Below are 11,713 nucleotides of genomic sequence, written 5' to 3' on the forward strand. Positions count from 1 at the left end.
CATCAAATTCAGCCATATAATTTCCTTTCATAGATATTAGAGAATGTCCGAATAAATAATGTTCAGAAAAGCCTAATTAAACTCTACAAAGGAAGGGATTTTTCTATGACAGACATGACAAGAAAATCCAAGACAAGATAGGATGCATTCAATGCTCTTTCTTGATTCACCGTTCACAAGGAAGCCTAGTAATTTGTTTTTGACATCATTATAAAATTAGTCCAGAACGAACTAATGTTAAACTCTTTTTAAACTTGGCTTTTAAGTAAATCAGTATTAGAAGGGGAAAAGATATCAAGGTAGGTCTTTAAGGGTTAGAGGTCAGCAAATATGTCTAAGCTGTTTACAATCTTCAATAGAGGCAGGGGGTGGGCATTGCTATAGTTCTGAGGGGCACAACTCTAGGGGACCTAAAATAAAAATACTTCAGATTCCAGGGTTGGTGAATCATTAGTATCTCTGCTTACTCGACTTGTGCAAATACTTCAGATTAAAGAGTAAAATCACGGTTTAATAAAGTAATTTTTTTTTGAGGAAGAAATTGATAGAATCACTATGGGAGAGAGAAGATGGGTCTCACCTGAGTGTTCTTCCTGGAGGGGACAGTGATGTTGGAGTAAGAGCTGAGGGAGGATGCTGTGTTCAGGTCATCTGTGCTGATGTTATCAAGTGTGTCACTGAGACCGCTGCTCACTGAACTGCTATCATCCCAGCTAAAGATAGGGCACAAAACAGCAATGAGCTGGTCCCAGAAAAAAAACATTGTAAACCACCCGTATTTCCACACAATGCTTTTGTATATCACAAAGACATTAAAAACACTTATTAGCTCACTATCCATTTTGGGAATATCATATATATAAGAACTGAACATCTACTAAATAATAGCCAACATTATTGGTATTTAGGAAGGTATTTAGGAATTATTATCTGGTATTTAGGAAGAACCATAAGACGTGGGCTCCAGGTGAACAACTGAAGCATGAGTGGAAATTTTGAGAGAAGAGTAATATCCCGTACCCACAAAAGCAAACTGGAATCAAAAAGTATCTAAGAATTCTCTGTTCAAAAAAACATTTGCTTTAGTCAGGCATCTGAAAACCACTCCTCATGTTTCTATCTGAAAATTACAACCTTCAACCAGACTTAAATATTGAAATCCATCCCAATTCCAAACAACATAAAATAGTCTCGTCCTGCTGTTGGCCTTTGCCACACAACTGCAGTGGCAGCATCTGAGTGAATGATCAAAAAGATATATTTGGAGCCTAGAGAGATGTCTCAGCTGCTAAGCACACTTGCTACTTTGCACAGGGCCCAGACTTAGTTCCCAGGACTAACCAAGGCAGGTGGCTGTGAGCTGCTGTGTGGGTGCTGGGAACTGAACTCTTGTTCTCCGGAAGAACATCAAGTAGCCTTAACCTCTGAGCCACTATATCAGCTCCATTATAAAAGTTTTGAGCAACATTTTGTTCAACATAGTTCTTTGTTAAGAAAACTTAAAGTAATACTCTTTGACGGTTAATGGAGTTATTTTTTTAATCTTAAACTTCCATGACATTTGACTTTCTTCTTTGATTTTGTAGATAACCAAATTCTCCATAGCCATGATGCAATTAATTCTGTTGATTGTCACACATTTAATTAAGTTGAGAAACCTTAATAGAAAATAGTTTTTAATGAAAGAATTATTAGCATAATTAGCTCTGAGTAATAGGTCTCAAAACTCATCAAATATTTTTTCCATCTTTCATTTTTAATTGCATTAAAATCTGAGGGTTTTTAACTATATTCTGCATAAAGGGCACCTCTTTATTTCTGCCAAATTACACATCCATAATTCTGATGAATTTTTTCCCTCACAATCTATAACAAATTCAAAAATTATGGCATTTGTTACACACACAGATTTTATTTACACATTGTGTAGTTACTATCTTGAAACAATAGAAATAAAATCATTCAAACATTCACACACAAGTCTTCTCATGGACATGATCCTTCTTTTACTGGGTAGGAGGGGAGAGTTGTACTCACAGATGTCTTATTACATTCTTGCCTTGGCCTCTTATTTTTGTCATTACTGTCAATCAACATACTACTCATTAAATTCATTCATCATTTTTCTAACTGAAAAACATTATAACAATCTGTGAAGGCCAGAGAGATTTATTTTGTCCATGTTTGTTTTTCATTATATCAGAGAAAAATATCTTGATTGTAAGAGGCACGCAATCAAAGCCAGCTTTTATAAATCAATCATTAATGTTTATCTTCTCACTTAATTCTCCATGCCGACAGTAATCACCTAAGTAGAATAGTATATATTGCATTAGATGTCTGAAGACCACACCTATTTGTGCCTTGGTCTTTAAGACACAAGTTTGATTTACTACGCAGGTCTTGAACTATGCCCAGACGATATTTCCATTCTGAATTCTAAACGAAAGCTCAGACACAGTTGGCTCCGTTTTTAGGCAATCCAGAAAGTTTGTAAAACTTGAAAATAACATTGTGAATTACATGCAACTAAACACAAACTCTGCAATCAATTTTTCATTAGTAAGCAACGGAGCCCTACATTTAAAATGCTCATTCAAATTCTCGAGATCTATGAACAGTTGTGAAACCTCCAGGACAATATTCTCTATGTACTTAGAAACAGCCTGTTACTTGAATGATAATGGAGATGTACATTTCTTTCACCAGTGTTGTCCTAGCAACATTTCTGTTGCTGTGATAAAAGACCCCAACAAAATGCAAACTGTCGGAAAAGGGTTTATTTTGCTCACCATTTCAAGTTATACTGCATCACAGCGGAGAATGTAAGCGGGAAAGAGCTACAAACATTTAGCTACCTCACATCTACACTCAAGTGCGGAGAGAGAAATGAATGCCTGCACAATTAGGACTCGGATCACATTCTCCATTAAACAGTCTAAGACCTAAACTCTAAGGAATGCTGCTGCCTAGAGTGGATTGGGGTCTTCCCACCTCACTCAACACAACGGAGCCAAGAACCCACAGACAAACACACAGGTGAACTGAATGTAGACCATCCTTCATTGACATTCTCCTTCTGGGTGATCCCACAGTGTGTCAAGGTGACAAAAAAATTAGCCTCATCAAGTATTTATTACAATATTGGAGTTTTTCAAGCATTGGTGAAATAGCTAACAGAAATAAAATTTCAGTCTAAGTACTAGAAGATGCAGCAGGCTCCTCAAGTGTCAGAGAATGTCAGGATTCTCATGAGATAGTAGATCAAGAAAAACAATATTTTCTCTCCAACCTAAAGGAGCCAAATGGCATAGAATACAATGTAGTGACTATTTTAAAGATTTTACTGAATATTTCTTAAATATGAAATAATTGCTTAATAAAAAGAAAAAATGTAATCATCATGAGATTATTTTGTAAAAGTTTCTGAATATTTCATCCTGAAATAAAGGGGAAATTGGATAATATTTACACAGCAGAATGGAGTCACTAAAATCCTTTCATATTTTAGGATGTATTTTTCTGTAGATTATTAAAATAATGGGATGCATTTCACTTTCACAGTACGTTCTAGATGCAATGACCATTGCAATGTTAAAATGTTGAGAACTGTCTAGGCTGTGAATTTTAGAGCCAAACTAGTAAGTCCCTGACACTGGTCCTCACAGCTACGAGAACATGCAACTACTTATTCTTGTATTATACAGATTTGTATGTAAACACAATACAATCCATGCCAGCTTTGGATATCTAGCCACTGAAGTGTAAATTCATTATTACTTTAGGGTCATTGATAGAAAACAACATAGAGTTATTTCAAGACAGATTAGTTGAGCATTTTATTTATTTATTTATTTATTTATTTATTTATCTATCTATTTATTTACTGTAAATAGAGAAATAAGCCATCAGTGGAGATTTCAAAGTGGGAAAACTCCAAATTGATATATTAATATCTAAATTTTATACTAGATTAAATAGAGAATCTCTCAATTAATAACCTTTATATGGCTTTATTACAGTTTAAACAAATTTCCTTATACCCACCAATGTCTCATATTGCCACTGCATATTATCTGAATACTTTGGTTTACAATAGAACTGAACCAGCATTTCTTCATGAATCCTTCCATACCTTCCCAAAATTCATTAATTTGTCCACGTCTCTATTTGCCTCTCTTCAGCCTCTAATCTCCTGAGACATTCTGCAAAAAGCTGTTCCAGTCACAGCGTTATAGCCAAGAGCAAAAGCAGATCCCTTTTCTCAGCCACAGAGCCCAACCTAACTTTGACTCGGTCTAGTTCCTTAATGTTTATAGACTGAATCAGAAAATTCACCAGTCTCTTGATGTTACAACTCACAGCCATCATATGTGATTACTAGCCTCTGATCCTCAAATGAATTTCCTTTTATGAATTATCATAATAAGAAAGAGGTGAAATGGGAACAGAACTCAGCGAGATGGGGGATGAGTAAGTTTGGATTAAAAAAAAACCTGTTTACTTAAGGGAATCTCATTGAAAGAATAAGTGGGTAGACAGCTGAGAAGTAAAGCCTTCTGGGAGCGAAGAGTGAGAAAAGATAAACGTGCACAAATGGAATCCCAAAAATACCCAGACCCAAGAGACATATGGGACTAGAGAGGCGGGTGCGGGAAGAGTACAATTGTTCAGGGAGAGAGCAATCCGAATTCTCTGCTGGAGTCTGTGCTTAGTGGGGAGACAGAGCTTGCAACCAGGACAGTGGAAATCAAAGTATTTTCAGCAATGAAATAAAGTGTGTGTGTGTCTGTGTGTCTGTGTGTGTGATAAGTGTTTGTGTGTGGCTGCACTTTAATACATATGTGTACACATGTGAAGACCAGAAGTCAACATTAGGCGTCTTTCTCAATATCTCTTCAGTTTATCCTTTGAGTAGAGGCTCTTATAGTACATGGAGCTTACTGATTCAGAGAGACTAGTGAACAACCCTCCAGGATTCTCCTGTCTCTGTCCCCCAGCACTGGGATTACAGGTACATGCTCCTCCATCTGCCCTTTTACAGGGTAAGGGAGATCAGACTCAGGTCCTTACGACTGGAAGGCAAACAATTTAATAACACTTCCCTTCCTGAAGGTGAATGTGATAGATATATTAGAAATAAGGCACTTAAGGAAGCAGTTGAGTTGACATTTCAAAGTTTCTAAAGAAAAAAAATACATGCAAATAAAAGGAAGAAAAGACTTGCAAAAATCATTCTGAAGAAAACACCAGAGGGTTTGCTGATACTTGGAATATGGGCAAGAGAAAAGACTAGTATGAGCCAGAGAGGAAGACTTCTGGAACAGTAAGAAAAGAACTCATCAACTGTATTCAAAACACAACCCTGAAGAATATTGTGTTTGAACTTGCATCATCTCCTTCCATGTCAAAAGATGCTGGTCTGTTTATTTCTTTGTAGCTAAGATGATAATCTTTAATAAACTGACAATCCATATAAAAAGGTTAAAAATCTTCACGATTATAATTTTAGTGTGCTATAAAATTGAGTTTAATCAATGAAATGTTAGGGGATTACTATTAATAGGATGTGGATTTGGAAGCAGACAGCAATCCATCAGGTACGCACTGGCCTTCTCATTTCCTCTTCTGTTCTTGAGAAAACAAATAATGAAGACTTACATTTGTTCTCTTGGAGCATCAGATAAGGATAGATAAACAACAAAATGAAAAGCTCTCGTTCTTTATCAAATAAAGCCCCAGGTAATCTCTGTCAAATTTAATAAATAATGTTGGTTTAAAAATGAATTTATGCAGTCAGGCAGAATTTTATATTTTAATAATATTTGAGGCAGAGAAGAAAAATAACTATTTTTTATCATGTGGGCTGAAATCACAAGAGCAATAAAATAATGTCATTAAAAATTCATTCAAACACATTACTAGAATAATGCCCATAATAGTTTTGAAAGTTTATTTTATTGCTCATTTTTATAATAGTGCTGTATGAATGAAAAAAATATATCACATTTCTGATAAGTAAAGAAATTATGGCAAACACATATACATTTAAATTATAAAAATGAAGATTGCAACCTGTTTATATGGATTTAAGAAATCAAAAAGGACTAGTATATATTTTATATTATATATGATTTAAAAGCCAATAAAGACCTATAATGTCTAATCTGCATTGTCTACTTGGTTGCCTTTAGAATCACTCCAAGGCACATCTCACAGTGTAACTCTGAGGAAGTTTCCAGAGAGGTTAAACTGAAGAGAGAAGACTCATTTCTGCTATGGGCCGGAGTCTTGGGTTCGCAGAAAAAGGACAATGGGTTTAGCACTGCCTTCTCTGCTTCTTGTCCACAGCAGCAATGCGGCCAGCCTTCTTCTCCTTCTCCACCATATTGAACGGACAAAATAACATTTTTCTTCCTCAAGCTGCTTTCATTCAGTATTTTATCAGAACAAACAGAATAATAACGAATACAATACTTACTCTTGACAACTGGCCGGAAATACATAACCATGACAGAGTTAAACATCTGTAATCTGCCTAGAAGTAGTCAATCTTAATATTTTAACCATTTCTGAATCTTTCTGGATGTTACACATATAGGTAGACATTTTCCTTCTTATAATACTGCTTTATGTGTATGCATTATGCATTCACTTTATGCAATATTATCAAGATTTTAATTTGCAAGACTGTCTAAATCATTACATATGTGTGCAACGACTACAAAATCATCTTATATGAAATATATATTTACTAATAATCTATAGTAACCTATAAAAACGTTTATCATTTTCTATCAATCATAAATAAAACTTTAAGGAGTATTACAGATTTATGTAGTATTAATCTTAATCATGGTTATATAACATAGAAGCATATCCTTAAATGTTCTAAAATGTTTGAGATTGAAAAAGAGTTGAGAATTACAGTTACATTTATCAAAAATTAGTTAAGCTGATTTTTCATTAATTTTATCAACTATTCTCCTTTAACTTTCTTTTATGTATTTTTTGCAAAATATTAGATAATCCATTTGTATTATATTATTATAACCTTCCTTTGTTCTTGAGGATTTCTTAGATGCATTCAATGAAATATGATCGTATCCCTCCATTTTCTTTCTGTGACTTTCCCCATTTTTCCTTTAACATGTTCCCCTCTCAACTTTATTTCTCCTTTTTTTGATAACTCACTAAGTCTAGCTGATTGTAGTAAAACTTTACAAGTTCAACATTTAAACTATTTTCGCAACATATTACTTTTATTAATGTCATTTTAGTACATTTTAGATTTTTTTTTACTTTATAATAGTTCATGATCTTAAAGAAGCTAAATAATAAAATGAACCCAAAGAAAAACATATATAGACCCACCAGGGAATTGGAAACAGACATAATCTCCTGAAAAAATTAGGGGCATGGGGGTAGGGGGAGAAGGGAGGATAGAAGGGAAAGAGGAGGGGAGAAGAGGAGGGTCGAGGAGAATTTGGGGGAATGGGATAGTCCAGATGGAGGAAGGACAGAGATGAGAGCAAGGAAAGAGTTACCTTGATTGAGGGAGCCATTATCAGGTTAGCTGAAACCTTGCTCTAGAGAAATTCCCCGGAATCCACAAGAATGACCCCAGCTAAGACCCTAAGCAATAGAGGAGAGGAGACCTGCCCTGTAGTCAGATTGGTGATTATCACCATAGAACCTTCATCAAGCAACTGATTGAAATAGAGGCAGAGACCCATGTCAGAGCACTGGACTGAGTTCCCAAAGTCCAGTTGAAGAGTGGGAGGAATGAGAATATGAGCAAATAGGTCAAGACCAGGATGGGTTCACCCACTGAAACAGTTTACCTAGCTAATGGGCGCTCACCTACCACAGGAGGACTGAGAAGGAAAAAGTGTAGGACCAAACTAGTCCTTCTGAATGTAGTTGACAGTTTCATGGTTGGGGCAGACTGAGGGGCACTGGCAGTGGCACCAGGATTTATTCCTTCTGTATGTACTGGCTTTTGGAGAGCCTATTCTCTTTGGTTGTATACCTTGCTCAGCCAAGATATAGTAGGGAGGGCCTTGGACCTTCTCCAAAGCAATGTGCCTTACCCTCTTTGAGGATTAGATGAGGGTGGAGTGGGAGGGTGTGTGGAGGGAATGGGAAGAGGGAAAGGAGTGGGAACTTGGATTGGTATTTTTTTAATCTAATAAATTTTAAAAAATAAAAATAATATTTTCTTAAAGTTCTGCACAAGTATTTTGATTTCTATGATTTTTCTTAATTTTCTCTTGTTAAAAGAAACATTTTAAAATTTTATGTGTGTATTTTGCCTGCCTACACGCATACAGTACCTGAGGACCCAGAGAGGGCGTCAAATCCCTTGAAACTGCAATTACAGACTTTTGATATTCTCTCTCTCTCTCTCTCTCTCTCTCTCTCTCTCTCTCTCTCTCTCTGTGTGTGTGTGTGTATGTGTGTTAGGAACTCATTATCTGTAGCAACTCCAAGTGTCCATGACCTTGAAGCCATCTATAAAACTTCCCCTTTTCTCTCTTAGAGGAAAGCATTTAGTGACACCCACTTTTTCCTGTTTATTATTATGGTGTACTTACACAGTTTCAGTGTGTGATATATGAACATTCTACATATTATCACATGTATTCCTCTCATGGCATCTTTTCAATTTTATTGTGGTAATATGCTGTTATAAATATGACATAGATGTCCGTATCTATAAACTGCAGATTACCACCTTAAAATGAATGTGTGTTTAAATTTAAATAAGTGGGCATTATTAGAAGATTCAGAATTTTAGATGTCCTATTATTTTAAACAATGATTACCATATTTATTCATTAGACCATCAAACATTTATCAAATGACATGCACAGAAAATATAGAAATAAGATGTTATAGAGACCCGACATTGACCTTAACTTTGATAACATGTAATTCTCACTTTTGGGAATTCACAGATTGGTTTTTGGACAGCAGAACATTCGTTACTAGCTCTCTATTTAATCACAATCATAGCTATTAGGCCTTAGCTAAATTGTCTCCCTTCTCAAAATCCCCCTTTCTCATTTGAAATATTCTTGGCATTAGCTATCTGTTTCAGAATAATAGAAGTGCCCAAATGACTATAATTTCAAGGCTGAGTGAAAAAAAAGAAAACACTGTATAGGAAAGAGGAGCTTAGGCAATGCTCAGCAAGTTGGCTACAAAGCCGTGAGCAGGATTTGAAACACAACTCCATTTATTTCCTGCTCGCTTAAAAGAGTATGTGTTCAGGCAAAAGCACAATGACACACTTTTTCTTTATGTAGACAAATATTATTAACAACGAAGAAATATTTTGCTATAATATAGCAAAATATATAATATATAACATAAAATGTGCTATAATAAAAAATCTATTTTTTTCCTTTTTAAAATTCAGAACATTGCTTCAGTAAAGAATATTCCTTTGAAAAGGTGGAAGGAAGGTACGGAGGGAGGGAGGAAGGGAGGGAGGGAGAGAACGAAGGAAGGAAGGAGGGAATGAGGAAAGGAAGGAAGGAAGGAAGGAAGGAAGGAAGGAAGGAAGGAAGGAAGGAAGGAAAAAATGGCACTCGAGTGAGCATCTTCAGAGGTCTTCAGAGTTGAAAGACAGTTCAGCATTAGGGAGCTATTTGCCCAGAAATCAGCTTCCCCCGCCCATGAAGGACATCAGATGGCAGCAGTGACAAGGAAAACTTGCAGCAGATTCTTCCAGGCACATTTACAAAACATCTATGTTTCTTTAGCACAAATAACTATCTGTCCTTTCCTCATGCTGTGCAATGACTTTAGGATACAGGATAAAATATGAGAATGACCCTTAAAAATATCTTAACAGATCGAAAGGATTAAACTGCAAAACTGGGCTGAGGTGGTGACATGGCCCTAGCTGGGCTGGTCTCAGCTTTCAGACAATTAGCAGATAGGTTCCTTATTGTTGACATGTCACATGAACTACATTAAGGTTTCATACACAGCCAGCCACCTGCTTTGGGCCACTGCCTGTCTTTTGGCACCATGGTCACTATTTCTGAGCTTTATCTAATGACCTGCATTTTTTTTTTTGTTCCTTCTCTTGCAGAGGCTATCTGTGCAAGGATTGTCCTTGTTCATCTGGACCATCTCATCCTTTTATCAGACTCAGAGCACTCACACAGAGATGCGGGTCAAAGAGACGCAGGCAAGTGAGGGGTCACTGAGTCTGCACACTGCTAGAAGCTGTGGATTTAAGGAGTGGAGTCCTCAGAACATTAACACGTGAGATGAGATACCGAGTAGCAACAAAAGCCTCTGACAAATGTAGCCGCTCTTCTTAAGGAGAGGGCTCACATAGTGAGAGGAGAAAGTTTCACAGGGTTTTACAATAGAAAGCAGAAAGACCTATGAGGAAGAAATAATTGTAAAGGATGTGAAGTAAAATGTTTACATCAATAAGCCTGCAGGAACTCGCATCACTGGTGAAGGTACTTTTGATGAGGGGACTCTGTGGATTAATCTGAGTGAACCCCTTCTTTCCAAATTACTACCTCCATGTTTACTGCACCCATAAAAGACACTGAAGACTCAGGTGGGTAAAAGTCAAAATAACTGAATCAAAAAATTAACTGTATCAATAAGTGTTATCCCAACCTGTGTCATCTCTTCTAAATTTACTTACTTACATGTATAGTATTAACCAATGAGGCTAGTGCCTCCGCATACAGTTAACCTTCTAAGTCAGGGGTTTCTGCACATATGCAAGCAATTAGTCACAGACTGAAGATACCTTGGGAAAATGCATCTCTGGCAAACATGCCAAGAATTTTTCCTTGCCATTATTAGCTAAACAACAGAACATGACAATTATTTACACAAAGTTTACATGATTTTAGATGCTAGAATATAAATATGACTTAAAGTATATGAAAAGCTGCACAGATTATACGTGAAAATACACCACTTTTATCCTAACCACTGGGCAATGGAACCACCCCTAGCAGATAACGAATAATGATTACAGCAGTATCATTTAGATTTCAGGTGAGTACTCATGACTGCCGTGTAAACCTGCATATCCAGTATATCCTGTGTGCTGCTGTGGATCCCCGTCCCTAAGACAAAAACCCATCTTTCTTCGACAAACATAATATCAACCTTCATTGAGCTGGCACCAAGTATAACTGATCTGTGTTCTTTGCATCTGTATTCCCAGGAATCTTGACATTTCTCAGTAAACGGTAGCTGTAGTATCCTAATTAGTCCCCGAGCCTCTGACCTGGGTTTCTAATGCATCTTTCAAAGACCCAGAATGAATTCTGAAAATCATAGCCTGGGATGAAGACTTCAAAGTCTGCTCATGGGTGACTTGGCCTACTTCTCTACAATTCCCAACGCAGTGCCACACCGGCTCCATTTCAATCTCTCAGTTGTCCTATTAATTTTATGGATCTGTATTTTCCTGACTTTCTGCACATATACATCTCCTGAATCTTACAGGTCCCCAGCCAAATAACTTTGCTTTAAAAGCTTTCAAGCACACAATTCTCTTAAATGACATTTCTTGGTAGTTTGTGAGGCTACAGTTCAAGTGTTTAGAATCCCCATTAAAGTGATACATTTCTCATTACTCTGAATAATTTATTCAACTTTCAATTATACATATCCTCCTTACAAGTAGTTATGGATAGATTTATTATTACATACATATATA

General features: G+C 36.4%; 1 protein-coding gene across 5 annotated transcripts in view; it reads right to left on the reverse strand.

Annotated features, from left to right (window-relative positions):
* Nav3 (neuron navigator 3) overlaps positions 1-11,713 on the reverse strand; it is a 694,335-nt gene that overhangs the window by 78,905 nt on the left and 603,717 nt on the right. For all 5 annotated transcript variants that reach the window (XM_050135526.1, XM_050135525.1, XM_050135523.1 and 2 more), the window contains one exon: positions 581-713. In XM_050135526.1, coding sequence (XP_049991483.1) covers positions 581-713 — 133 coding nt within the window. The remainder of the gene's footprint in view (positions 1-580; positions 714-11,713) is intronic.

Source organism: Alexandromys fortis, unplaced genomic scaffold, assembly GCF_014885135.2.
Source record: "Alexandromys fortis isolate MF-2015 unplaced genomic scaffold, M_Fortis_MF-2015_v1.1 scaffold_24, whole genome shotgun sequence".
In the NCBI taxonomy this organism is placed as follows: domain Eukaryota; kingdom Metazoa; phylum Chordata; class Mammalia; order Rodentia; family Cricetidae; genus Alexandromys; species Alexandromys fortis.